This window comes from Alternaria hordeiaustralica (assembly GCF_023758085.1).
Source record: "Alternaria hordeiaustralica strain BMP 2776 chromosome Unknown scaffold_6, whole genome shotgun sequence".
Classification (NCBI taxonomy): domain Eukaryota; kingdom Fungi; phylum Ascomycota; class Dothideomycetes; order Pleosporales; family Pleosporaceae; genus Alternaria; species Alternaria hordeiaustralica.
Window position 1 is genome coordinate 680717 of NW_026056778.1, and position 27833 is coordinate 708549.

General features: G+C 53.2%; 10 protein-coding genes across 10 annotated transcripts; 6 read left to right on the forward strand and 4 right to left on the reverse strand.

Moving 5' to 3' along the window:
• Positions 1–141: 141 nt before the first annotated feature.
• On the forward strand, positions 142–1394 carry J4E84_004122 (uncharacterized protein; the record flags this gene model as incomplete). Its single annotated transcript, XM_049386730.1, has 3 exons — positions 142–170; positions 244–478; positions 531–1394. The coding sequence occupies 3 exons, from the start codon at positions 142–144 to the stop codon at positions 1392–1394; spliced, it is 1128 nt and encodes a 375-aa protein (XP_049245500.1).
• A 1252-nt stretch (positions 1395–2646) lies between these two features.
• Positions 2647–5629, reverse strand: J4E84_004123 (uncharacterized protein; the record flags this gene model as incomplete). Its single annotated transcript, XM_049386731.1, has 3 exons — positions 2647–2766; positions 2822–5285; positions 5340–5629. The coding sequence occupies 3 exons, from the start codon at positions 5627–5629 to the stop codon at positions 2647–2649; spliced, it is 2874 nt and encodes a 957-aa protein (XP_049245501.1).
• Positions 5630–5884: 255 nt separating this feature from the next.
• Positions 5885–9579, reverse strand: J4E84_004124 (uncharacterized protein; the record flags this gene model as incomplete). Its single annotated transcript, XM_049386732.1, has 2 exons — positions 5885–7359; positions 7413–9579. 2 exons carry the CDS (start codon positions 9577–9579, stop codon positions 5885–5887), a joined length of 3642 nt encoding a protein of 1213 aa, XP_049245502.1.
• Positions 9580–11636: 2057 nt separating this feature from the next.
• J4E84_004125 (uncharacterized protein) lies at positions 11637–12926 on the forward strand (the record flags this gene model as incomplete). The annotated part of the gene is made up of 3 exons (XM_049386733.1): positions 11637–12203; positions 12258–12698; positions 12747–12926. 3 exons carry the CDS (start codon positions 11637–11639, stop codon positions 12924–12926), a joined length of 1188 nt encoding a protein of 395 aa, XP_049245503.1.
• Positions 12927–14480: 1554 nt separating this feature from the next.
• J4E84_004126 (uncharacterized protein) lies at positions 14481–15799 on the reverse strand (the record flags this gene model as incomplete). Its single annotated transcript, XM_049386734.1, has 3 exons — positions 14481–14545; positions 14594–15698; positions 15752–15799. 3 exons carry the CDS (start codon positions 15797–15799, stop codon positions 14481–14483), a joined length of 1218 nt encoding a protein of 405 aa, XP_049245504.1.
• Positions 15800–16471: 672 nt separating this feature from the next.
• Positions 16472–19171, forward strand: J4E84_004127 (uncharacterized protein; the record flags this gene model as incomplete). Its single annotated transcript, XM_049386735.1, has 3 exons — positions 16472–16593; positions 16643–18418; positions 18466–19171. The coding sequence occupies 3 exons, from the start codon at positions 16472–16474 to the stop codon at positions 19169–19171; spliced, it is 2604 nt and encodes an 867-aa protein (XP_049245505.1).
• A 1890-nt stretch (positions 19172–21061) lies between these two features.
• J4E84_004128 (uncharacterized protein) lies at positions 21062–22354 on the forward strand (the record flags this gene model as incomplete). Its single annotated transcript, XM_049386736.1, has 1 exon — positions 21062–22354. One exon carries the CDS (start codon positions 21062–21064, stop codon positions 22352–22354), a length of 1293 nt encoding a protein of 430 aa, XP_049245506.1.
• Positions 22355–22711: 357 nt separating this feature from the next.
• On the forward strand, positions 22712–25589 carry J4E84_004129 (uncharacterized protein; the record flags this gene model as incomplete). Its single annotated transcript, XM_049386737.1, has 2 exons — positions 22712–23336; positions 23476–25589. The coding sequence occupies 2 exons, from the start codon at positions 22712–22714 to the stop codon at positions 25587–25589; spliced, it is 2739 nt and encodes a 912-aa protein (XP_049245507.1).
• A 342-nt stretch (positions 25590–25931) lies between these two features.
• J4E84_004130 (uncharacterized protein) lies at positions 25932–26597 on the forward strand (the record flags this gene model as incomplete). The annotated part of the gene is made up of 1 exon (XM_049386738.1): positions 25932–26597. The coding sequence occupies one exon, from the start codon at positions 25932–25934 to the stop codon at positions 26595–26597; it is 666 nt and encodes a 221-aa protein (XP_049245508.1).
• A 60-nt stretch (positions 26598–26657) lies between these two features.
• On the reverse strand, positions 26658–27344 carry J4E84_004131 (uncharacterized protein; the record flags this gene model as incomplete). Its single annotated transcript, XM_049386739.1, has 1 exon — positions 26658–27344. The coding sequence occupies one exon, from the start codon at positions 27342–27344 to the stop codon at positions 26658–26660; it is 687 nt and encodes a 228-aa protein (XP_049245509.1).
• Between the last annotated feature and the right edge of the window lie 489 nt (positions 27345–27833).

Consider the following 27833-nt stretch of genomic DNA (forward strand, 5'->3'; position numbering starts at 1 on the left):
GCACAGCCCATGAACCCAGCATCTCGTGCTGCCGCGTTTTTATATATCTGCAACCTCGCAATCAAACGCAGACCTCGAATCGCATAAGAGCGACATACCCCTCAGACACATTCTCTACTTCCCATACCTCAAGTTCTCACAATGGTTGTAGGATCCGTTCTCGTCACCGGGTAAGCTACCCCTCCACCCCTCCACGCAGCTTCAAGACAGCATCATAGGCCATTGGTACTGACAATGGCTCAGTGGTACCGGCTACATTGGCTCTTTCACAGCCCTTGCACTCCTCGAAGCCGACTACAAAGTCGTCATCGTCGACAACCTCTACAACTCCTCCCCAGAAGTCGTCAACCGCATCGAGCTCATCTGCGGCAAGCGACCTGCCTTCTACCAATGCGATGTCACAGATGAGGCTGCGCTCGACAAGGTGTTCGAGGAGAACCCAGACATCGACAATGTCATCCACTTTGCTGCGCTGAAGGTGCGTCCATTTACCACCTACTGTCTCGCAACCCCAAGCTAACACCTTCCAGGCCGTTGGAGAGTCTGGCGAGATTCCTCTGACATACTACCGCGTCAACGTCGGCGGCTCTATTGCGCTCCTCTCCTCCATGGTGAAGCACAATGTCACAAACATCGTGTTCTCTTCCTCCGCGACCGTCTATGGCGACGCGACGCGCGTCCCCAACATGATCCCGATCCCCGAACACTGCCCCATCGGCCCGACCAACGTATACGGCCGCACAAAGTCCACCATCGAGGGTGCCATCACAGATACCATCGAGGCCGAGCGCAACAATGCGAAGAAGGCTGGCAAGGACGAGAAGGAGATCAAGAAGTGGAACGCTGCGCTACTGAGGTACTTCAACCCCGCTGGTGCGCATCCCAGCGGTATCATGGGCGAGAACCCTCTGGGTGTACCATACAACCTACTTCCCTTGTTGGCGCAAGTTGCGATCGGCAAGCGCGACAAATTGCTCGTCTTCGGTGACGACTACAAGAGCAAGGATGGCACAGCGATCCGCGACTACATCCACGTCCTCGACCTAGCGCGGGGTCATCTCCAGGCGCTCAACTACCTGCGCGAACAACAACCCGGTGTCAAGGCATGGAACTTGGGTACTGGCAAGGGCTCTACCGTCTTCGAGATGATCAAGGCCTTCAGCACTGTTGTCGGACGCGACCTGCCATATGAGGTTGCCCCACGGAGACAGGGTGACGTGCTTGACCTGACAGCGAACCCAACACTCGCGAACAAGGAGCTAGACTGGAAGACTGAGTTCACACTGGAGGATGCTTGCGCAGACCTGTGGAAGTGGACAGAGAACAACCCAGAAGGTTACGAGCAGCAACCACCAAAGGAGTTCGTCGACGCGCTGAAGAACAAGAAGGCTTGAGCTAGAGGAGTGAGGGTGGAAGGGCATGTGCTTTCTAGGAAGTGACACCGGCATTAGCATCTTAGAGATGAATGCTGCAGCGTTATATTTTACATAGATATGCTGGACGTAATAGTTGAACCAGACAGGGTAGAAACGCAAACTTCGATTTCTTGAACATTACGATACGAGATCCGAAATCCTACCAAATAGCCCATATCTATCGGTAGAGTGTTCTTGAACATTGATCGTTTGACCAACAGCTCAGACTACCCCAAGATCCCCATCATTATTAAACTTTGGAAAAAAAAAGGTCCAAAACATACCAACATCGACAACATGATAAAAGAAAAACAGCCAAGCCCTGCCGTACTCCCAGCGATGTCTCCGAGCATGAGTGCGGTATATAACCTTGTGCCCGCCGCGCTTTTCTCTTTCTCTCTCCTTGCATCTTTCATTGCTCAATTGTTCAGAAAGGAACTAGGAAATGCGGGATGTGGGAGGATAGCTTTTCACCAAAAACGTTGCGACCACGGTACCATGTGTCGAGACGCTGTTTCCAAGATGGAACTCACGAAAATTTTCGAACCAGAGACCTTTTTTGTTAAGTGTTCAAAAGCTAACGACGCAACTGCGATGGCAGTTCCCACCTCGCCAGGCTAGCCCTAGCATATATGGAGGAGTATATATAAAACATACCTCTTGTTGTGCTCTATCTCACTTCTCTATCACTTGCAATATCAAAACGTCAAAAAGACCAAAAGATGCGATTGAAGCTGTCATGTGGTGGAAGAGAACGGACATCCAAAAACAGCTTGTTTTGCTCTAATGCGTTTGTACCTTATCGACTCCAGAAACGGCGCCAAAAGCCAGTTCATTTTGATCCATGTCCACCTTTGCGGTCTCCAAAGTAGTAGCTGTCTAAAAGAGTGTTCTTCTTCTTCTCTTCCTACCTCTTCACACGTCCGGATAACTCGAGGGTTTATCCAAAGTACATACAGCACCTTGATCATGAGACTGCAAGAGGAGCAACACACCACACATGATGGCGTTCCCGATCATTTTCCTTCAATCAAAACAACTCAACAGAATGAATCATGTGTTTGAAGTGTCAGATTCGGGTATAACATTATCAAACATGCGCCACTACGGTATCCAAAATCCATCTCTCATGACAACTACATGGCTATGCGAACGCTCAAAACAAGGCCGAAGCGCAATCGATGCATTCGCGTGCTCATCTGCATCAAACTCATCACGTCCCCATTAACGCCTAAGCAATGTCCTCAATCGGGCAGTTTGGATGCAACACGTACACTACCTTGTCGTTGCCCTCAGCCTGACCTTGTTCATCAGCGAGTCCTTCACCCCGGATCAACATGAGGTATTGTTCCTGCGGTTTTTGTTAGCACATAGATCACCAAAAGCTTCATTTGGTTTCGACGTACCTTGACGACCTTCTTCAGCACCTTCTTGGCAAGTGCCCTCTCCCTCTCCAAGTCCTCTTGCGTCTCCATTTCGTTCTCCTTCTGCTCGAGGTACCATATCAGCAACTCTTCCTCTTCGACACCGTCTTGCGTCTCTTCTTGGTCCTCGTTGACACGCTTGACAAACATGTTCCGCATAGCGACGTACTTGTCGTGTGTGATCTTGGTCTTCTCACGCGGCGCAACGGCTGGAGTCGCTGTTCGATCTCGAGAGGCATCTTCCTGGTCGTCCATTGGCGCATCAGCCTCTTGTTCTGCTGCCGCTGCCGCGGCGAGCAACGCTTCATCATCGTCGTCCTCAACTTCCACGTCATCCTTTTCAACTGAGATGATGGATTGACGGAGAAGATTGTAGGCCTCCTTGACGAACTCGGGGGTAATGTCGCTGACGCAATTGGCCTTGGCGATAGCCTCTGAGAGACGGATCATACTCTCAAGTTGACGAACAGTGATACGGTAGCTGTTGCGACCAATACCACCTTGCGCATCGTCTGCTCGCAGCTCCTTGTATTTCTCGACGAGCGTTTCTCTTGCCTCATCAGTAAACTCAGGTCTGAATGTCCTTGCAAACCGGATGTAGCGCTGCAACTGCTCAGTGTTGAACTCTGGGTCCACAGCTTCGTCTCTGTGCTGGTGGATACCAACGATGTGCTCGGCAAGATGGCGGTCGACAGCCTCGTCGCACTCGTCCAACACGACGAAAAACAGATCGAAACGTGACATGATAGGAGCAGACATGTTGACGTTGGCGCGTAGCGTTGTCTTGCGGTTGTAGCGTCCACCGACGGGATTGGCCGCTGCAAGAATAGAGGTTCTGGCGTTGAGCGTGGCCTGGATACCGGCCTTTGCAATGGAAATGGTCTGCTGTTCCATAGCTTCGTGAATAGCGACTTGATCGGCGATGTCCATCTTGTCGAACTCATCGATAGCGCAGATACCGTTATCAGCAAGCATGAGCGCACCGGCCTCGATTGTGAACTCTCCAGTCTCCTCATCCTTGACAACAGCAGCTGTAAGACCAGCAGCCGAAGATGCCTTACCAGAGGTGTAAACGGCGCGAGGAAGGAAGCTGCAGATGTACTTCAAGAATTGTGACTTCGATGTCGAAGGATCACCGACGATACAGATGTTGATGTCTCCACGCAGCGCCATTCCCTCAGGTGTCTCCTTCGACACACCACCCATCAATTGAAGGAGGAGTCCCTTTTTGATGACTTGGTGGCCGTAGACCATGGGCGCTATCGAGTCGACCAATCGCATGAAGATGTTAGGCTTGTGCACCATGTCCTTGAGATCCTGGATCTCCGCAGCAGTCAGAGTACCAAGATACTCCTCTTGGGCTTCCTCACCGCTTGTCGCATTCGACTCAATCTGACCCTGACCAAGGGACGCGAGAATGTTGCTTGCCTGACCTGTCAAATGGTGGTTGGAGGTCTGTCCTGGAGTAGAGTGATCTGGTGAGACCATACACGCCAAAAAGGACATGCGGTACGTCAGGTCGCGAACACCGAGTGCTTTGAGACCGCTGACACCTGATCCACCGACATCGTTGCCTCGCGTCGTGTTCGCTGTATCTCTTTGGGCTTGTGGACGCACACCTGGTACGCGGAACTGGCTGACATCTGGGATGACGATCACTGTACCGGTGAAGATACACTTCTCACCAGCCTTCGCTCGATCCACCATCTCTCCTCTTAGGATGACGTCCATGGTTCGGGGCATACTGCCAGTGGGTATCTCTGAACTGTTCTCCTGAATGCGCACTTTCTGCCAATCTACAAATGTCGATTGGCGAATGTCGAGACGCCAGCCCTCCCTGTTCATGCAGGTTATGTTGGGACATTGTGTGGGTTCGGTGTACTTGAAGGTCTGTTCGATGTTCGGTACGACGGTGTTGCAGATTTCGCATACGAAGGTGGCCATTGAAAGCTCTGGCCGGACCTCAGATGTTCGTGTTGCCGTGCCAGAGATGGAAAGCAAGCTGCCGATGGACGTGGTGCGTAGCTGGCGAATACGTGAAACGAGAGGAAGGTTGTAGAAAGCGAGAGTGAACAGCTTGTCTGTCTGCTGGTTCGAGGTCTTCTCGTTGAGACTCTCATTCTGACTGGTAGCATTGCCGGAGTTTGATGTGCCTGCAGCAGAGGCAGTTGAGGCGGGCTGCTTGTGCTGGCGGAAGTACTTGGGCTCGTACTTTGCGATAAGGTTGTGGAGCGACCGGACCATATATGGCAGGAAGCGGTAGTATTCGCTCGCGATTGCCGCGGCAAGAATACCATCTTCGTGCCTGAGGAGGTGTGTGTAGTCGACGTAGAGGGTAGAGAGTCCGTACAGTCGCATGCCCCGTATTTGGGCGATGTAGTACTTGTCTGTGGTGGGCACGGCGCTCGATGTGGGAAGAGCTGAGGACGATGGATCTTCTGTGTAGCTATCTTCACGTCAGCATATTCGACAGCATGAAGACTGCTGCCATGGAGCTCACTTTTCGAGGAACTCCTGGAACCGCAACGAGAGCGTCTCTCCCGTCACGTCCACCACCTTGGGGATGTCTGTTCGCGGGGCGTTTGTGCGCCTGCCTGGTACTCGTGCTCCGATAATCTCGTCATCAGGGTCTCCTTCGACATCGCTGTTGGCGCCGGCGCTTTCAGAGGGGGGTCCGCGGGGTCTCGCAGACGAAGATCGCATCTGCGGTGTCCGTGCATCGTTGCCGTACGCGCTCGAGGGAGTGGGCGCGGCATCCGAATTGAGTGCGAGATCTAGTAGGGACGACATGGTGTGTGTATGGGTATCTGATGTGGGGTGCAGGAGTCTCGCGGGGACTGTAAACACGCGAAAACGCGGTCGCGCTGTCCGAATGGGGAAGTAAGTGTGGGTCTGTGCACTCCATCCAAGCATCACGCGAAGAACAGCAAGGAGCTTCACACTGAACACGGCCACACAAAGAAGAGGCAGTAAATCTTAACTCAATAGATGCTAACTAACGTCCAAAGGTATCTTACACACACTCTCACCCTAGGACACTCAAGATCAACCCCATGTTCCGCCACCACCTCTTCCAGCCCTCCTCTGCGCACTCAATCTCCAGTCGTCTTCACCTGCAAACTTGTTGTGCAGAGGCTGAATCCTCTCAGCCTTCTTTCGCTTACTCAACCTGTCTGTTGGCGCGACCTTGAAGAAGGTTGGCGCTGCTTCAACAAGCCACTTCGGCTCGATAGCACTGCAGAAATGCATGTATTCTTTCGTCGTCTCCACGAGTGAGTGGTATATAACGTGTTCAGCAGGCTTGCCAAACAGTGAGGAGGACGGATGCAGGTAGACCGGTGTGCCTTCAACGAGCGTCTTGTAACCCTCGGCAGGATCCTTGCGCGCCGAGTTGCGGAAGAAGCCCGAGCATAGCGCTTGCCGAACCTTGATCGTGTTGCGACCGCATGAAACGACTTGATGCTTGTGTCGCGCCATGATCTGCAGTAACTGGTTTCGCACGTCGCGTACACGCTGCATGTTCTTGGGTATAACGAAGTTCTCTTGACACCACGGCGTACTGAATCCACCCTGTTTCCAACCATTGTACACATTGAGAAGGGTGATATGATCGCCAGAAGGGTCGTTGAACTTCTGCTTCTTCTGGTCGGCTTGTTGTTGCTTGTCGCGTGGACGATGAAAGACGCTCTGAGTAGCGCTAATCATTGCAACAATGGTCAAGATCTCATCTGAGCATTGAAGCTCAACGGACTTGATGAGTGACTTTGACAGGGATGGATCCATCGGGAAGTCAGCCATCTGTCGACCGAGACGCGTTAGCAGGCCTTCGTCGTCCAGTGCGCCCAACTGATACAGCTCCTCCAGGGCTGTCAACATGGTGTTTGTAGGCGGTGGATCCATGAAGTCGAAGTGTAACAGATCGTTGATGCCCATAGCCTTGAGCATCAAAATCGTGTTTGACAAGTTTTGGCGCTGGATCTCCGGAATCGTAGTCGGCAACATTTCGTTCTGGAATGCGGCCTCGGTATACAGACGGAAACACTTTCCTGGTCCTGTTCTACCTGCTCGTCCACTTCTTTGGCGAGCCTGGGCTTGCGAAATCGGGGTAATCTGCAGACGGTCCATTCCTAGTTTTCCATCATAGGAACTCTGTTTGACAAAACCAGGGTCCACGACATAGTAGATGCCGTCTATAGTCAGACTGGTCTCAGCGATATTGGTAGCAATGACGACTTTGCGCGTGCCGTTGGGGGCAGGCTCGAAGATACGAGAGGCCACTTCCGACGGCAAGGCACCGTAAATAGGCAGAATCATCAATTCTGGTACGTTTGGACCCAAAGCTTTCATGCGCTCTGATATAATCTCGCACGAGGAGTCAATCTCCTCTTTACCTGTCAGGAACAGCAGAATGTCACCTGCTGGCTCCGTCAAGTGGATCTGCATGACCGTGACCAGCGCCGCGTCAAGGTAGTCGGACTCTGGCTCCTTACTGTACATGACCTCGACCGGGAAAGTTCGACCTGCAGAGAAGTCAGTATTTGTCTCACATGCATTTCGTGGAGCCAAAACTTACCTGGAATTGAGAAGATGGGACACTTGTAGAAGTACTCCGAGAACTTGTCGGCATCCAAAGTGGCACTCGTCACTATAAGCTTCATATCCGGGCGTCGTTTGAGTGTCTTCTTCAGCAGTCCAAACAAGACGTCAGTAGCGATTGTACGTTCGTGGGCCTCGTCAAGCATGATGCAGCTGTACTTTGACAGCATGGGGTCCAACAGGATCTCACGCTGCAAAATACCGTCCGTCATATACTTGATACGGGTATCTGGCGAAGTCTTATCCTCGAAACGAATCGTGTAACCAACCTCGTTACCGAGAGCGCAGCCAACCTCCTCAGCGACACGCTTGGCAACACTCATGGCTGCTACACGCCTAGGCTGGGTACAACCGATGACCAGCTCGTTACCGTAGCCAGCCTCGGCCAAATACTGGGTCATCTGCGTGGTCTTTCCGGATCCAGTGTCACCGACCACAATCAGGATCTGGTGCTTGGCGATAGCTTCCAGAAGTTGGTTCCTGAACTTGAAGACAGGCAACGACTCTCGTTGCTCCTTGATGCTCATGTTTGTACGTTTGCCAAAAGAGGTTTCCCTACTGTTCGTGGAGATCTTTTTCCACTCCGGTAACGCTTGGCTGGGTTCGTTCGTGCGGGTGTTGCGAAGATCGCTGGCGAATTGTCGTTGTTGGGCCATAGGATCGTTCCACTGGCTACTCAAGTCAACATTCGCTGCCTCCTTGGCAGCCTTTTCTTGGGCTTCCTGCTGTTTGAGGTCACGACGCTCCTTCGCTAATGTATCACCAGCCATAGCAGCGCGATTGAGCGAGCCATCAGGCGCTTTGACAACTCGAATCGGTGACAGCTCCAGTGATTGCTTCGTCTGACCCGCCAAGAAGGGTGGCTCTTCCTCACGGACTTCGATATCAACATCCTCCTCTTCTTCAAAACCACCTTCGCCGTTGATGTGCGCGTTGAAATCCTCGTCAATGTCGGGGTAGTCAGATTTTGGTATAACACCAGAAGCAATGAGTTGCTTTATCTCCCAACGTTCTGGTGAGGTCATGCGCTTCCGCATTCCGTTCTTGCGACTGTTGAAACCGTCCTCCACGACTGGGACGGAGCTGTCAAGCCCTGGTATTCCTCCGAGTCCCTGGGAGTTTGCACCTGTGCCGAACGAGGCTATGCGTTTGCCAGGATCAAGATCTTGACCGGTCCGCTGATCCACCTCTTTCATCGACAGCGAAATCCTGTTGTTCTCGTTCTTGATGACCTTGACCTTGACCTCTTGCCATCTCGATACGAGGTCGGAAGGGTGGTTCACCCGGCCTTCCATCATTTGTGTGACGTGTACCAGCCCATCGACCTTGCCCTTGACGCCTTGTAGATGGACGAAGCATCCGAAATCCTTGACACCTGTGACCTTGCCATCGTACACCTTGTATAACACGGGCTCGTCGTCAAGCTCAGGGGTAGGCGGTCGTCGGAATTCGTCTAGATCTTCGTCGCGGTACTTCTTGCGGCTTCGTTGCTTGTTGTTTGGCTTTACGGTCCGCGTGCGGCCAAATTCGTCCTCGAAGACCAGCTCGTCGTTCTGCGGTCTGCCTCGTCGCGGGCTCCTCGATCGCGAGCGAGAGTACGACCGGTCTCTCTGTCTGTGTCGCTTACTCCTGCTCATGTCGTCGTCGCTGTCGTATGGGCTCATGCTTCTTTTCCGCGACCTCTCCTTGGGCTTGCTGCTTGACCCCTTCCCTGCCAGTCCCTCCAGCATCGCAAACGTATCGTCTAATGCGTCGATCTGTGTTGCTTCCTTCTCGGGCTCGTCGTCTGCCACCTCGTATTCCACGTCCTTGTCCGGTATCGCCAGGCCCTTGAAAACGCGCGTTTTGCGGTCTGTCGCATCGGTGCCGTTTTGCCCGTTTGCGCCAGATTCCTTTGCTCCCTTGTTCTTGTACTTGGGATGAAGCGTCAAGATGAGACGGTCAATGCTCTCCACCAGGCTCTGGGGAAATTCTGCGCCCATGGCCTCCAGCTGGTTTTTGAAGTCTGTGACGCCTTTGCAGTTCGCGTGCTGATCGATAACGAACTCGGCGAGCGTCTTATCCGAAACACCGACGTGGTTCTGGATTTCGGAGGTGACCTTCGAGACGAGCGATAAGAACTCGAGGTTCGCGAGATCGTCCATGGCTGCGATTTGGCCCGTGGCGCGCTTTTCCTTGGAATGTTGGAGTGTAGGATATGGTCTGCAGACTACATCAACTTGTAAAGATGCAAAGTGAATGGCCCAACATCAACGTAGGCTTCCAGATGTTCCGTCTTTTTTTCTTGTATGAGGTGACCTCGCGCGCGGCGCGCGTTCGTTTGGATAGTCGGGGTGTAGGATATGGGGATGCCGCGGTCGCAGGGAGGATTCTGGGTGTTATTAGGTTTGAAGATGTCACGCGATAATGCTACGCGACTGTTCTTCTTCCTCCCGGTGTGGCTGCGAAAGAGTGGTGTGAATGGCTGAAGGTGTGTTGCATCGTCAAGAAAGTTGATGCGGCTCGGCGGCGATTTCGCGCTAGGCTCCAGTCCCCGCGCTGGCTCCGTTCCAAGATTCAACGATGTCCTACATCCATAGATCTTTCGACCACCGACATCCAATTCCTCGCCCGCATCGCTTAATCCTTCAGCTGTCTCAGCGTACCTCGTAATACTCACGATCACTGTCACGATGGTGTTTGCACGCATACACCAGTTTATCCAGAGGACGCACGAGAGAATGTTGCAGCAACCCTTGAAGACTTCGTTCATCCTGCTCCTCTTCAATTACGGAGGTTATCGATTCATCTCTTACTGGAACCCAATAATCGAACGAGCGCGCATAGCCAAGCAGGCGGAAATGGGACGAGCGGGCACAATGAGTGAGGGCACAAAGGCGCATACATACGCTCCGGACACTGCTGCAAGGACACGAGTGGAAGCTGGACAAAAATCTGGCGGAAGTTCGATTCAATGGATGAACGTGAATGGTGTACCCATCCCATTTATCGGACCCAAGTCGACCGATTGAGAACGACATCTTGCTGGTGTATCGACAAATGTTTGACTGGATCTCATCATAAGTCGAACGTAAGCCTTGGCTTCAGTGTGTCGCAACCATGGAATTCAGTAAAACCTCATCTCAACAACCAACGCACACCACAATCATGTGCTGCTGATGTCTGGAGGGGGGTTTTCAGGAAGTGCCCAGCTATCAGTGGGTTTTACAAGGTGCGGCCCGCACGGAATACTGGCATCATACATCACAGGGTTCGAGTGGAGGTACATGCTTGAGATATTGTGCTCTGGTATGGGGACTATAAAAACGGACAGTGCAACAAGTAAGAGGTGGAAACGTCACTTGATGGTGTTACGATAGCATCATCGCATAGCCGCAACTTCCATGTGACCGAGGCCTTTGTTACGTCTCCCACTGCGATTTGATGGAAGATTCGAGAGCATCTGCAAGTCTGCTTCTTAATACACCGACTTTCAGCAAGAGTGAGGGGTGGTCAATATCCTGGAAAGGGCCGTCGGCGTTATAAGGTGGTCCGAGCACCACGATGTTGAATTCGAAGCACAGGATCGCGTCAAATTGCATCATCTCACTAGCGCCGATCTCACTCCAACTCCAACATACCAACTGTGATCTGGTACTGCAAGTACAGTGAGAGAAAGCTCTTGACTTTACGAATTATGGCAAACATGACTTGGAAGGTGGGATCCCAAAAGACAACGGTTTTCACACCCAACTTCCTTCGTATACATCAACTTCGCAGTGTTGGACTTGCACAGTATCTTGTGCCTTGCATGCTCTGACCGTATGCGGCTGCAGCTCGATGCTAGTGGCATGCGGCTCAGCGTCAAGCTCGATCGGCTGTTATATTGTGTGCGATGGCGCAATTGGCTCGATATGGCAGTAACTCACGATGACATGAATCACACGTATACTGTACTAACGTAGTACATATAAGAGCATGTTTCTTCTCTCTAAGTATTCATCAATTATCTACCAATCTTTAGAAACCTTACGTTAACATACTTTTCCTTCGTCATTTGAAGATACATCATCCACCAGCATCCACTGGCAGCCATATTCCCCTGCCATACTTCTTGTCTTACCTTCCAGAGGCAAGTCTCATTTGAGTGACAATAACCTACTGCTGTGGGCTGCACAGTACTTGTAATCACACGAATATCCTACATATCCCAGCGACAACGATGGCGCCAGGACTCGTCGAACCCCACTACCAATCCACCGCTACATCAAGATCTCTCCCAACACCAAAGTCTAGCAACGCCCACAGCTACGTGCCTGGCCGTACCACTGTCAAGAAGCATGCCGAACCGTACAAGTACGAAGACCTACGACCACACTTCCCCAACATCACATGGCCAGCCTACACTGAGATACCCTACGCCGACAAAGGCCAACTAGGCGATCCCAACTTCAAGAACCTCCTCGCAACCGCCACAGATGTCTTCGAATACAATCCAAAGATCGGTACTGAGATACACGGCGTCGATCTAGCAAACCTCACAGATGCTCAGAAGAACGACCTGGCTCGACTGATCGCCACGCGTGGGGTTGTGTTCTTCCGGAATCAGAAAAACTTCAGCATCGATGAGCAAAGGGAGCTGGGAAAATACTTCGGTGAGCTGCACAAGCATGCCACAACTGGTGTGCCGAAGCGTGAGGGCTTGGAAGACGTTCATGTCATCTATACCGGCGAGGATAGCCCAGACCTAAGGGCTTTATTCACACCATCCTTCCTCTGGCACTCTGATGTAAGACTTCGAGACCCCATCAAAAAAGATACAAGTTTTACTGACCCGAAACAGGTAACATACGAACTTCAACCTCCCTCCTACACATCCCTCAAAGTCCTCACCGGCCCACCCCGTGGCGGCGGCGGCGATACCCTCTGGTCCTCCCAATACGCAGCCTACGACATGCTCTCACCCCACATGCAAAAGTACCTCGAATCGCTCACTGCTCTCCACTCCGCTGAGCTGCAAGCCCAAGGCTCACGCGACCTCGGCAGAACAGTACGTCGCGAACCCGTCACCACCGAACACCCACTCGTCCGGACGAATCCTGTCACGGGCTGGAAGAGCATTTTCTTCAACCCTGGCTTTGTAACCAAGATTGTTGGTGTGCCCAAGACGGAGTCGGATCATATCATCAGTTTCTTGACTGAGATTGTGGCGACGAGTCCCGAGGTTCATGCTAGGTTTCAGTGGAACGAGGGGGATGTTGCGATTTGGGATAACAGGGTTACGGTATGTTGAGCTTCTTTTTTAAAACGATGCAAATCTGACAATGGGCAGAATCACTCCGCTACATATGGTTTTGCACCTCATCGTCGTCACGCTGTCCGGGTAACTGTTCGTGCCGAGCGGCCGTACCTTGACCCAAACAGCTGGTCGCAGGAAGACGAGTTGAGTGAGAAGTATGGAATTCGCAAGGCAAACAAGGATGGGAGTGGTGTTGTGAACTACAACGACTGAACGGTTTGTTAACTCATGGCATGTCGGGCGAATGATTTTGGGCTTTATTGATATGAGCGTTCTTTAGCGAGCATGTGTTGGTAGCGCTAGTGTGCATATAAACCAGATTCTCACACCTTCTCTTCTTCTTTTCCTTCCTTTTGTATTCTTCAAAACTTGCTGCAGATTGTTCTTATGACTGGAGAGCGAGCTGAGCACAAAGTCCAACCCAAAAACCTATGTGTGAAACCAGAGCAGTTTCTTACATCGTGTTCTGATCCGCAGATGACATTCACCAAAACATGGAGACCATCAAAATGTCTTCCTCCGGCCAAGCAGTGGTAGTCAAAACCATAGAAACAAAGTTTCATGTTGGTGAAAAAACCGAGGCGGATTTCCGGCTTCATGACATCGCGTTCGGGTTTTGGAAAACATCATCCCTTCTCGTAAATCATCCACATACTATATCAAGTAGCCGCGACGGCTATATAAATCAGACTTGTGATCATTCACTTCTCTTCTTCGGCAGTGTTTATGTTCAGTATTTCCGAAATCTAAAGCAATGCCCGTTGTGTGTGGGCGGGGTTCCCGAAACCTGAGGACGAAAAATATATGGAAGAGAGCGAGTGCGAGAAAATCTCAGAACAATACACTTACGTTCCGCCTGCTGTGTTCAAAAGCCTTATCGAAATGATCACCTCTGCGTTCTCATGTGTGAAACTTCATCAATTCCTTTCACCCCACACACGCGGCTCTGTGCGTCATTTGAACAAGCTCATGGGTTTTTCCCGAGGTTGTTTTGGGTTAACGACCAAAACCAAGCTGAGCTATCAAGACGTATAAGAGTCTGTCTTGCGTCCTCTTCTTCTCTTCAGTATCACACACAGAGCTGGTTGTCAGCCCCAACCCTAAAATGATACCGTATCGACTACATGTGTGAGGAGAAGGTCTGTCTGAAAATCAGAACAAACCAAACCATGTCGGTGAACACCGTGATTTAAAAAATCACACGCGAAAAGCTCAAATGTCCGTTCCCATGGGATCAGGTTTTGGTAAATTAGTTCTGCAGATGTGGACACCTTGTATCGCTGGTTGAGATGTGATAGTGATGTCTTCAATGTCTGCATATGAATGCGGTCATTAGTCTACAGTCATCAACTACACGCATACATCAATTCAACAAGACAATACATGTATGACCGCCATTCCCTCGCCCACATTGGCATGCCGTGCCAAGACAAACAGCCAACAATTTGAACCGCTACCAACGCCAATCCAACCATACGCACCGATATTGGTTCGGATTATCCCTACGAGGGCCACTTGGGCAACGAAAATTTTCCCTGGTTTACCTGGGTGAACCGCCCAGTAGGCCGCCGCCGTCTGATGATGCACGTGGCCAGTAAGATCAAGACGAAGAAGACGAAAAAGACAATTTTCACAACACGCCAAACCTTGGCTGCAGTCGAGAGTGGTGCGCTTGACAATAAGTCAGAACCGGTGTGTCAAGAAAGTGGATAAATTGAAGATTGTTCGGATCGAAGTAGGACGAAGGACAGACGTGAGATTGAGCGCTTATTGCTCCTTTTCGTACCCTGCTGGCTTCTCCATGCCTTGCATTTCGTAGAAACGAGATGTGCCTGTGACGTGTTAGTATATGAATATTGGTTAGTGTACTGGCAACTTACAGCTGTATCCGTTCCAGTCAAAGTTGTCCTTGGGATTGCAAGAGCACTTGTGGTCGAGGCGGTATTGCTCGCCCGTTGGGCAATGTGTGAATGGGACGTGGTAGTAGGCAATGTCGTTGAAGAAGTGGATCTCGTCCTTTTGTAGTAGCAGACCAGCAGCAATGGAGTGCACGGGAGCATCGCCCCATCGTTCATAGAAGAAACCACCAGCATGGTCGAGCGAGGTGAAGAAGTCGATGTAGGCGTCGGAGCGGAGCCAGTTGAGGTTGCCGATCTCGAAGTTGGACCAGAAGTGACAGTGGTTGTAGGTCTCACCGCCGTCGTCACTAAGGAACTTCATGCCGTTGTCCTTGACAATGTGCTGGGGGTAGTGCTTGGTGAAGTTCTTGGTGGCGTCCCAGAGGGTAGGAATGGTCTCGACGTATTCGTAAAGACTGAGGGTGAAGCTGTACTTCTTCTTGTTGTCGGCCATGAACTTGAAGGTGTCGTAGTTGATGTCGCAGTAGAGCTCGACGCTGGGCTCGACGCGCCAGTACCACTCGTAGTCGAGCATCAAGGGGTGGCGGAAGAAGAAGCCAGACTCGTAGCGGCACATGTGTCGGTAGCTGACGGAGTCGCCGTAGATGATCTTCTTCTCCTTCATGGTCTCGCGGACCTTGGCGGCCTTGTCCTGGTCAATCCATTCGGGGAAGGACCAGTGCTCTTTGGGAATCTTGCCGTACTTGGTCTTGCCGGACACAAGAGCTGATGTAACCTTCTTGAATTGGTCGTCGAACTCGTCGTCGTTGAGGAAAACCCAATCGTAGTGGAACTTGCGGTTGAAGCGGTCTTCGACTTGGCGGATGGACTTGGCGATTTCCCAGACATCGGAGTTGCGGGCGAGGGTGACGAAGGTCGCGTTCATGCGGTCGCCGGGGGCAGTCGCGGGGGGGAGGCCCTCCTGCTCGTGGGGCGTGGTGCCAGGCGTGACTTGCTGGACTTCATCGTTGGCGACGGGAGCGTTGCCCTGGGGAGGAGTCGCGGGCGACTTGTTGTCTTGGTAGACTGGCCAGCTCGCGGAAGGCACAGACGACGAGGAGCCGATGAAGTAGAGGAGGACGAGGGCCTGGGTATGGTCAGTCGCTGCTTCCGCAATCGTCACATGATGCCGGCTCGTACCACTACGGCAAAGACAAGGTAGCGGATATACCGCTGGTTGCCGGCCATGGCGGAATGGCCCTGAGGCAGCTGCTCTTTGGGCTGCTTCTTTTCGGTGACGTCGGAGCCCTCCACTTTCGCTGCTCAATTGCCTCTGCTGCGGACGACGTGTGGGGTACGGAGGAGGCGCGGACGAGGTGTGAGACGTCTACGGGTAGCCCTAGGGGTGGTGCCGGACGGACGCTGTCGGCGCGTTGGTTCCCCGGAGTATAGGACTACAGAAAAACGAGCGGATGCGAGACGCGGGGAATGCGCATCAGCCAGTAGTCGAGGTTGAGGTGGCAGGCAACGTGAGGGATGGAGGACACGAGGTGGATAGGAGTCGTCGACGGGCGCCGTAGTAATGTAGCCACTTCGCAGGGAGTCGGATTCTTTGGGTAAGGCCGGGCCTGGCCGCCAATTGGGAGCAAGCCGCGATGGAGCCAACCTGGGTTCGCAGTACCACAGGCACAACCTCACCCACCCACTCCGTCGCCGTTACTGTACCCTGCGGCGTCATTCGCCTGTCGCGAGTTATCTGCCCATCTGCCGCCATTTATTTGTGGGTGCGCCCATGCGACTGCCGCCCTGCCAATCTGCCTTTACTTAGTAGCCCAACGTCACCACTTTCGCGTGTTAAATATCACTTCGACCGCCGCATAAACACCACCACACCAACCCCACCGCCGGGTTCCGCCCACCATGTCTTTCTTTGGCTTTGACCCCAGCGGCCCAAGAGACCGCGGCCACGCCTCCAATGCGCCCGGGTTTGGCCAGCACGACGCCTTCGCCGCACTGGGTGGAGGGGCAGCCGATGACGATGTGTAGGTCGCGTCTCACGTAGCCCACAGCTCCCACTTACCCCATCCACAGCATCGACTTCGAGGAGACATACGACGGCCTAGGCGACCAGCTCGACGACGATGCCGATGACCTCAACGACGACACCTTCGGCGGCGGCCCTGCCACGCAGCAGTCAGTCGGAAAACACTTCGACTTCGCCGGCCAGACCTCTGCGGTATCAAACACGCTGCAGGAGGAGCAGATGCTGTACCAGGCCCGTCAGAAGTACCCCCAGCAGCAGCAGCAGCAACAGCAGCAGCACCATCAGCAGCAATACCAGCAACAGCAAACCCAACAGTACCAGCAGAGACCACCCGTCCCCCAGGCGTCGAAGCCAAACCGCACTGGCTACGAGAGCTACAAGGACCCAGAATACATCCCTCAGCTAGAGGCGCGCGCCGATATCTGGGGTCTCAAGCCCAAGCAGCCCGCTGCGCAGAGGCAGCCTTCGCCGCAGCCCCCCGCCGCTTCGCAACAGCCCGCGCCCACCAGAAAGGCCATGAGCATGGAAGAGGTCGAGGCCATGATGCGCGCTCAGTCAATAGGCACCCCTCCAGTACAACAGGCCCCGCCCCCGGGCTTCCCCGGCTTTGCGCAGCAACAGCAATTCGCCCAGCAGCAGCAACAGTTTCCCCATGGACAGCCCCAGTACCCCGGCATGCCAGGACAGTTCGCGCCCCAGATTCTGCAAAGGCCTCAACAGCAGCAGCCCGCTCAACAAATGCCGCCTAGACAGCAACAGCAGCAGGTCCGCGCTGAGCTCCCCGACCAACCCGTCCGATCCCAGCCCCCCCAACAGCCCACCATCCTACAGCGACAAAGGCCCCAATCCAACGAGCCCGGCGCTCAGCAGCAGCGCCAAGCAACACCCCAGGCTCAGGCCCAGGGCACACCCACCCAGCCTCGGCAGATCTTGCAAAACCCAAACCGTCTGTCAGGACAAGGCCAGCCTATCGTTCAAAATGCTCCCCAGGGCCCTCGTGGTGTTCCAGCAGGACACAATCGCGGTCCGTCGTTCCCAGGAATGGTCATCACCCACCCCGAGCAGCTTCTTCAGCTATCTGAGGCCGAGCGTGCCGCCTTCCTCGAAGAAGATGCTAAGCGGGCCAAGCGAAACCACAAGATTGCTCTCCTAGCAAAGGACAACGGCCTGATGACGCCGCAGGACAAGAACTTCATCACCCGAATCCAGTTGCAGCAACTGATGACTGCGACGGGCAACTTGGAGGAGAGAGGGCCTGAGGCAGCCATTGCAGAAGACTTCTACTACCAGGTCTTCACCCAGATCCGGGGTGCTCCACGCCAAAACCCCCAGCAGCCAGCAAGCCAATTTGCCCAAACATACCTATTCCAGACCAACAACAGGTTTGGCAACCGCAGACAAGGCCGAGGCGGAGACAACCACATGCAGCGCATGGAGCAACAGATCCAGCGCGCAGTTGAGGCGGCCAAAGCAAGACCAAAGGCGAGGCAGCTTGTTGTGGAAGGTAGTCTTGGAAAGATTGCGTTCAGCAACTCCAAGACCCCTCGACCGCTGCTCAACCTGAAGCGGCCAGAGACGAACGATAAGCTGCCTAAGAACCACCGGTCCTCCATCGCTGACCGGAAGGAGGCTCTTCGCAACATCGAGGCAGTGTACAAGACACTCATGCAAATGGAAGACCACGAGCGGGCAATGCCACCGCCGATCCAAGAGAGCAGCCCTCCTGAAGCCATTCAGGCACATATGGAATGGCGTTCGAAGATCGAAGCACTCCACCAGCAACTGTGGTTGAACACAAAGATCATGGAGCCCATCAACCCTGCGTATGTTGTAATATTCCCAAAACCTATTTCTTGCTAACAAACTCTAGCACACCGCATCCGTTCATCTCCATCCTTTCACACGCCAAGGGAAAGAAGGTACTTCCACGACTTTTCCGCCACATTAACGAGCAGGAACGCATCACCGTCGTCACTATGATCGTTGTCCACCTAGATGCCCTTTCCGTGGTCGGCCGTGCTATCGCTACGCCCGAGGAGCCTTTGAGTGCAGCGATCCGAGAAGAGGTTGACCTTTTCTCTAGCACTGTCATGTCGCCTCTCCATGCGCACATCTCAGAGGCGCCGTTGAACATTGTCATCGGCCTTCTCGGTCTTGTGCTGGACCGTACCAACCTCCATACTGTGGCTCGAAGCAGGATCGGTCTCACTCTCCTTACGTTCCTCATCTCTCGCGCCGAGCTTCTTAAGCAGTCAGCTCCCGAGATGGTTACCGACTGGCAGCAATGGACGACACTTTACAATCGTCTGTTTGACGTCATCGAGCCTGTGCTTCCTTATTTGTTCCCAGGAACTATCAACGATACCGACGACATGTACATCTGGCAGTTCCTGGCTGCAATGGGTGTGGGCGCCAGTCCCGAGCAGCAACAGAGGTTGGTGCTCGGCGTCAAGGACCGCGTCATGGAGACGGTCTCTGTTAGCAAGGCTTTGCCCGCTGAGATGGCAAGCGCACGTACAGCCAACGTAAACCTCTTCATGAGGGCCATCGGTCTAGATGTGGAACTGCTTGGATGAACACGTTTAATGATCAACATTTGAGCCATACCAACGCCATCCAGACGCCACGCATCGCCCTATGCAGGCGGCCGATGTTCGGAGTACGAAGTTCATGCCCAAGGGGTTGGACGCCACCGCACTCGAAGGTGCAGCACCAAGTTACACACCCATCGCTTGGATGTAGTGTGGACGTTGCACAATTCTCGCAGAGCGAAAGATCTGAGAGCTGGCAACGGTGAAGTTGGGTGTGCGGGTGGGCGTTGATGTCGTGCTCATGATGATGAAAAGGCATCGGTCGGCGCGTTGACGACGTAGACGGAATGTCACCTTATGATAGAACAAAAGCGCCTTCATTCAATATTCGAATATATGCATTGATTTCATGCAACCTTCCTCGCCTGTCAGTGTCAAGACCCTTGAAAATGTCTTTCTTCCGCGCCCGTGCACTTGCGGTTCCCTCTCGTGACGACACCCTCTCGCTTGTCTAGAACGATGAACTTGCTTTTCTCAACGCCACCTGCGCAGCGTGCGGACTATTCTCCACAGCGCTCAATCATGCTTTGCGCAATCTCCCCTACGCCGCTGTACCAAAGAATGAAGTGGAGAAGCTCGATCATCCACGCCGCCTGGCGCCGGCCATTCGCCCTTGAACGCGACGGCTTGCGAAATCAGGGAAAATGCCGCACCGGCCTCACCAACAGCTTCAAAGCCTTGATGTTCGAAACATGAACCTCGCATCGGCGGATGCCCAGTCTGTTTGCTTGCCGAGATAAGTGGCGCGAAACCGCGATGAAGCATGTTTGTAATGATGGAGCATGTTTGGGAAGACGCGCATCAGGTTGGTTGGTCCTGGAGAAACTGCAAATCCGATCCCGCAACATGACAGTTAAGCTTCGCCGCGACTGCTTGTCTGACATCCCGGATGTACGAGAGACATGGGAAGACCTCCGGCTTCTCGAGTTGCGGGTTGGCGGGCCCTTTGTTTCATCCATGAGGCGACGCCCATTTAGCTTGTCTGGTCTTGGCATTGCGAAACACCGTCCCCCGGGCTTCGTCAGCTCACCCGTTCATGCTCGTTGACGGCATGACCGCGCGTCGTCAACTTCAAGCGACTCGGCGAGAAGAGGCGTACCTCTCCAGAACACCAGAGCAGCCACAATGGTCAGTTGAAATGAGGTGGCTGACAGAAACAACTTTCTAGCATCACCAGGCGCAAGCTAGCACTACCGTTCGAGAGCCTCTCGTGCGACTCTGACGTTTGTCGGTACCACGGTACTGAAACGTACCTGCAGTCGGAGCCCTGCCTGATGCTAGCTCTCTCCACATTTCTTCAACAGCGTCAAGCTGGACGCGTAACGACCCCCATTGCCTTATCGATACCTCTCCGAGGAGGCTCGAGATGCTGTTGGGCCAATCACATCGCCGTATCTAGACCCATAGTCCCCGTTTCGCACGATTAGTAGCCAACTAGACGGGCTTCTAGATTTCTGTGCCTGAAAACCTGACAGGAGCTAGGCTTGATGTTCCCCATGGATCATCGACAATGCAGCACGCGTAGCGTTTTGTCTGCTGCCGCGTGGATCTCAGCTTGGCCTTGAGTGTCGAGTTAGCGCTCCCAGATCATTCATCATGCGTCGGCATCGGTTCGGATTGCAGGCTCAGGTTTCATCCTTCTCGAGTTTCACTGTCTCTACATCGTTGGTCGCATAGACGTTCCTTCTTTAAAAGCACTCTTTTCGCACCCTCCTTGAGAACCGTGGACTACCATCAGGCCGAGCCTTCTGTTCTGTTTCTTTCGAGGAAGTTGTGTTTCGTTTCGTACCTTCCTTTCTTTACCCCATTCTCTTCTTTCCAAACGACAGGTTCTTCCAGTCCGGCTGCCGGTCAGCATTAGCTCAACAGCTCAACATGTTTTCTCTACGATTCTTATTCTTCGTCACTCTTTTGGCGGCCGTTGTGCTTGCCGCTCCCGCCCCTGCCCGCAAGAGGGGTCTCCAAAAACGCTCGTTCAAAGTTCCCAGGCAAATCAACAGGGCTCACCCGACTGGACCTAATGGCGCTGCTGCTATGAGGAAGGTGTTCAGGAAGTACAACTTCAAGGTGAAGGAAGACTTCATGGTCAAGGAGGGTTTCATCTCGTTCTCCAAGCAGAGCCAGAACGTGACCGCAGCTGCTGCCACTGGTGGCAACAAAACTGGCAGTGTTGCAGCCAACCCTGAGGACAACGCTGCTCTGTTCTTGTCGCCCGTCGATATTGGTGGCCAGACCCTGAACTTGGACTTCGACTCAGGCTCTTCTGATCTTTGGTGTTTCAGTACTGAGCTCGACCCGCAACTGATCGGCCAACACTCCGCTTTCGACGCATCCAAGTCTACTTCCTTCAAGGCCACTGCCGGTGCTCAGTGGAAGATCAGCTACGGTGACGGTTCCGGCGCTGCTGGTATCGTTGGCACTGACACTGTCACCATTGGAGGAGTCAAGGTTGAGGGTCAGACTGTCGAGCTAGCCAACCAAGTATCCCAGTCTTTCGTCCAGGACACCAACACTGATGGCCTCGTCGGTCTTGCATTCTCCAACCTCAACACTGTCAACGACGGTACCAAGAAGACCCCCGCAAAGACCTTCTTCGACAACGTCATGCCCAACCTAGACATGCCTGTCTTCACTGCCGACCTCGACCCAGATGGCACCGGTGTTTACGAGTTCGGCAAGATTGATGCTACGAAGTTTGAAGGCGATATGGCATGGATCCCAGTTAAGGCTGACACTGGCTTCTGGCAATTCGGCTCTACCAAGTTTGCTGTTGGCGACCAGCTCTTCGAGAACCCTCAAGGCTCCGACGCCATCGCCGACACCGGTACATCGCTCCTGCTCGTCGACCAGCAGGTTGCTGAGGCATACTACTCGCAAGTCCAGGGTGCCCAGCTTAACGCTCAGGTCGGTGGCTTCATCTACCCGTGCGGTACTGCGCTCCCTGACATGAGTGTCGCAATCGGCGACTCATACATGGCCAAGATCCCCGGTAGCCAGATCACTTTCGCCACAGTTGATGCAGCCAACACGACCTGCTTCGGCGGTGTACAAGGCAACCAGGGCGCCGGTCTGCAGATTTACGGTGACACAATGTTCAAGGCCCAGCTCGTTGCTTTCAATGGAGGAAACCAGTCTCTCGGCTTCGGTCAGAAGCCTGTTCCCAAATAGATGCGCGTATCTAGTGGAAGGAAATACAGTCCTACTCGCATGTACATAGTTCAACATTCTTTGCACATTCACATGAAAATATACAGGACGGCCTAGAACATATCATGGCGCAAATAAGCCACGAGTTAATGAATCAAGAAATCAAATCATCTTCAAACTTTACATGCTCCTTCCTTACTGTGACATTGCGCGACTGCAAAGCGCGTGTCCACGTGGACGCCAAGGCAGATACAACGAAGAAGGCGCAACCCTCGCAATCGACACTCACCATTTGCGCCTTTTTTACGAACAACAGCTGGCTAACGACTATTGTTACCCACATTACTTGAGATCGAGCATCCTTCAGACGCGATCAGTATGGAACTGGACCTCGGCCTGGACACATCGGAGCCAAGCGTCCTCGAATGGGCGAGAACGCAAGGCGTTTGCGTGAACTATGAGACAGAGTTACTGCACATTCGCCATCTTCAGTCACCACTAGACGATGAGTTTGATCGATATCTTCACGAACCCTCCGATGCGACCATCGACACGGCTGTCAGCGGGCTTGTCAAAGAAAAGCTTACGGTAAACAAAGACACTGCGTTGCTCCTCAAGGCAGCGCATGCTCTTCAAGATGAACTTGCAAGCGACCTGACGGTTACTAATAGCCGGACCTGGAGTCGCGATCTACGTCAAGAGCTACCTGTGCTAGGATCTGATCATGAGCTTGATTTGCTCAGCTTCGGTGATACACCTGTGCCAGACTTCAAGAACTCACAGATTCCTTCGGAGATCACGGTAGAAGAAAATGACGAGGGCTTTGGCTGGCCAACCAGGTATCTCGATTACCCTGCACAGTGCGACGCGCGGGTCAAAGCCGAAAAGCTCGCCATCTCACGGGAGGTGTTGGTTTATCTGCAGGACACTGTTCGAGACGCGTATGTTCCGGAAGACGGCCAAAGGCTGGAGGCAGAGAGCCTGATACGAAAACAAGTATGTCGTATTATTGTCTAATTCCGCTTGCTAATCGACTCAGAAGCCCACTATTCGGCCTGTGACACCGCCCTTACTTCCAGAATCGCCGCCACTGACACCATACATTCCATCCTCACCCACAAATCGTCTGCCATTTGATTCAGATACTGCCGACTCGGTTATCATTGAGGCGCAGGCTCTGCAGGAGCGAATTCTGGCAGCGGACGCTGTTCTTCGCACAAACTCGAATAGCAGTGATTCGATGCTATTTGATCTTACTCACCCCCCTCAATTCAGTCCTCACTTCGAACCAACCAGTTCGCCCATACTGAAGCGTCGAGCTGAGGATCTCAAAGTGGAAGGTCCTCTTACGCCATCGATGTGTTCTAGTTCGCCCATGAAAAGGCTAAAGTCTGTGTCTTTCGCGGACGAATCCTTACTCTACAAGCCATGGGGTGAGGATGACGAAGATAGGGTTGACTCTGACCAATTCTTCCATGAAATCGAAGAGCAGGCTAGGCGCGCCAACAAGAAAATCGAGAACGAACGACTGTCCGGCGCTGACACGATTGCAAGGGTCGATGTTCCATACATGGACTTCTCGCTGCCCATTGCACCATGGATACAGTACAGTCGGCGCAAGGGTGGAGATCATCTACCTGATGACACGGAACTGCAAGCGCAGACGAAATTCCTCTTACGCATCAAGCGAGAGGATCTGAGATTGGCGAAGTCCTGGCATGGGCTTTCGATCCCGGAACGAGAGTTGAAGTGGGGCTTTCTCACTACCAAGGTGTCTACTCTCAGTCTCGAAGAAAAGCTTCATGGCGAGTCGGAAGTTACTAAGATCGTCGCTGAACTGACTACGAGCGATGTCGCGACTAGCTCAGCGCAAGTGTGGAAACGCGAAGGCCTGCGTATCCTTGACGAAGATGAGGACGAGGAAGATTTGGATCCAGAGGAATACGATGAGCGAAACGACATGGAGGCTCTGTTACGCAAGCGAAAACTTGAAATGGAAGAAGAGGTCGTGGAGAAGCATCGCAGGCGCACCTCTTCGCAGCCAACTGCGCGTCCCCAGATCCGATCCTCCACAAAGATGCAAGAGAACCACCACTTCGGAGAACGCGAGCCAACAGAAGACCAGTCGGCGAAGACCCGATCGAAGAGGCTGGACCATGCCTCCCAGAAACCGCAAGCCGCCAAACAAGCGACTGGAGACCTGATGTTTGGTGGGTTCTCGGCAACAACCGCGCTTAACAAGTTCATGCAGACGCGAGGGAAGCCAGTAGATCGCGTAGAAAGTAGTACTGCAAAAGCGTCTGATTCTAGGGATCACGCTCAACCGAGAACGCACACCTTACCGGTTCGATCAAGGGGGTCTTCATCCGACCAGCCAGTGGATCAGGCTCAGCAGGCGCAAACCACCAACAAGCCGTTACCTATGCTCCCTACTGTTCCGAATAACCTGGCGCCTTGTTCTTTCGTGATCTCATCAACCTTCCTACAACAAAGGGGAATGCTGAAACTGATCGAATCCATCCATCCAAGCGCAGAGATGGTGTATCGAGATTACACTTTACCGCACTCGGCAGCCAAAGAAGCTGAAATCATACTGTCACCATCAACCGGCCTCATCTTCACTACTTTACAGCAGGTCAAACAAAGAGCTCTCCCTGGTCAGTCAGAAAGATCGCCAGTGAAAGAACGCATGTTGAAGCTCCAGTTGCGGTACGAGAGACTGGTAGTGCTGGTGAGTGAAGGCCTAAGCCGCGAGATGGAAGAGCTAGGATCGAGCCGACCAGATGACCCACGAGATACAGAAGCTCTGAGAGCTTTCGATACGTTCGCCAGCAAATTAGAAGGCGAAGTACTTGTTCGATATGTTCGTGGAGGGGAACAGGCTCTGGCGCGGTCCACTGTTGTTGAGATGGCAAACTACGGACTGCCATATGGCTCAGCAGACATTGGCGACATCAAGCCTGTGGCGCAAGAGACAAGCTGGGAAGTCTTCCTCCGTCGAGTCGGCCTCAACCCATTCGCTGCTCAAGTGATCATGGCATGGCTCCGCAAACCCTTGAACATGCCGATAGCTCCTTCTTCGACCCATCACGCGAAGACTGTCTCAGCATTTGGTCTCGCCCGCTTCTTACTGATGGGTGAAGAGGAGCGAATCCATTCATTCCAAGCTTTGATGGGTGGATATCGCGTTCTGATGAGGGTTAGCGAGCTAATCGACCAACGGTGGGTCAGCGCTGTGCATGGGTTTAGGATGTGAGATGAGCTGAGGGTAGTTGCGTTATTCATTGCGAGGGAGTTACGGGCATGCTATATTCAGAAGTCTGACGAAATGACTAAATTTAGAACGTTCGCTTTTCTTGTGATGCAGCACGAAACGTCATCTCAACTCACGGCCAGTCTGAGCTCCTTCACACACACGAGTGAATGTGGGGTAAAGCTTGGACCAAGAATGACGCAGAAGCATCTCGAAATGTCGCAAAGGCTGCGCAACGATGATTGTTGCATGTCAAACTTTTTCACGCGCGGCTTGCAGCCTTACTGCTATCTCAAGTACTTCTTTCTCGCATAGCTTCGATTCACGCGCTTGCGACACGTGAACATGTCTTCAGTCGGTGTTATCATCTCAGGGCGGCCTGTCTTCACCGAGCCTTCCTCCGTTATATCGCCGACCCAGTTCGCCTTCCAAATCCCTTCGCAGCCGTCCTTCTCCCACATCGTCGTCTTCCTGCTTCCGGGCGTCACCTTGCCAGATGGCACCGCCGCCGCCGTCTACGCGCAACTACCCGGTACTACCGACTTCAAACTCCTCGGCGCGATCGCGAACGAGAAGCCTAGCGCGATATTCAAAGTGAACGCGAAAGCTGGTGGACCTGCAGGTGGTGGCCTAGGCGACAATGACGATGCCATGGTGGACGAGGGCGTGTCAATGGACGCGTCGAATGGCAGCACCGCACCGCTGGCCCTCGGGATAAGCGTTGAACCAGCGCAACAAGTCGCCGCAGCCCTGGAGCAGAACAAGGCTCAAGAGGCCGCAGCATCGGCAACACCAAGCATGGGACAAGGCAATGAGTTGGTGCTGAGAGGACAAAGAAGCGTGGAGACCAAGGTGCTGGCGCAGAGGATCATCAAGAACTGCTACGACTTCTTGACAAGCTGGGGCTCGGGAGACACAGTGCCGTTGAAGGCATTCCAGGCATGGTGGACAAAGTTCGAGGGCAAGATCGAAAGGGATCCGGGCTTCCTGGAGAGGAGCGACGGAGGTTGAAGACGTGACTACATGGGTGGATTTACAAGACTGTAGGATACGAAGCTCGCATACAGCCTCTCAAAACGCCTTGTTGACACCGTCCCACTCTGGCTCCACGAGCCATGCCTCATACATCGCACGCGGCCACGAAACCTTCGGCGCCTTCTCTGGCTTCCGCTTTGCCTGCTCCACCACCGCATCACCAAGCACCTTTTCGATCCCCGCCCGCTCGTACTGCACCTCCAGTTTCTCTGTCAGTGACTGGAGCACTTCATAACCTTCGCCTCTCCGCCCGAAATCCGTAATAACAGCGACCCGAACAAGCCTCGAAAGCTCTCCGATTCTCTCGGCGATCTGTGGGCTGGTGTGGCACGCGATGGCTGTCCAGACATCGTGCGCCTCTGTCCCACCGACCCCAAAGCCAATTAGGAATTTGACTGCGGCGTCGGCGCCCTCGATCTCGAAGCGCTGCGGGCCATCATAACCTTGCGCAGTCCCGATATCGTGGAAAAGGCATGCGGTGAAGAGTAGATCGCGTTGATGAACGTCTGTGAAGTACTTGGAGGATTCGTGTTTTGCCAATCCGTAGGCGTAGAGATACACCCTTATGCTGTGGTTCAGAATCGCCGGATGTAGCAGCTCAGCTGCATGTGCATATGCGGCTTTCGATATTGATGTATCGAGGCTGTGCTCGGAAAGGTGCTTGTATGCTTTGTCGTCTGCATCTTGGGCTTCGGCGATGGCCAGGTCGGACGGTGGGCACATTGTTGTTATAGAAATAGAAGAGTAGTATGGAGATCCATGAAGGAATCACATCGTCGTGTTGTACTTTTCGTCAAGAAATTGCTTCAGTCACGCCTTCTCGTCGTTTGGTTCCCAATCGGGACGAAAGGCGTGAGTGAGCGGGGTCACCACAATACCTCCGAGAGGACACAGCTCTCGCACCTCCACATCCATGTACCGCCCACCCAAGTCCCAGAGCAAACAAAACGTAAGCCTCACGACTAGAGGCCGGTAACGGCTATCAAGAACGATGCCTAGTCATCGAGCTTTGCAAAAACATACTTGGCGTTCTTACTGGATATCTTCTAGCGGATCCAGAGGGTGGGTTATCGCATGCAAGGCTTACTGATAAGACCCGACCATACCACGACAAATTCGGAGGACTTGCATGGCCAAGAGAGCGAAGCTTGACTACGACTCGCAGAACTCACTAATCGAGCTGCTTGTAGAAATACCAAGACGGCATGACGA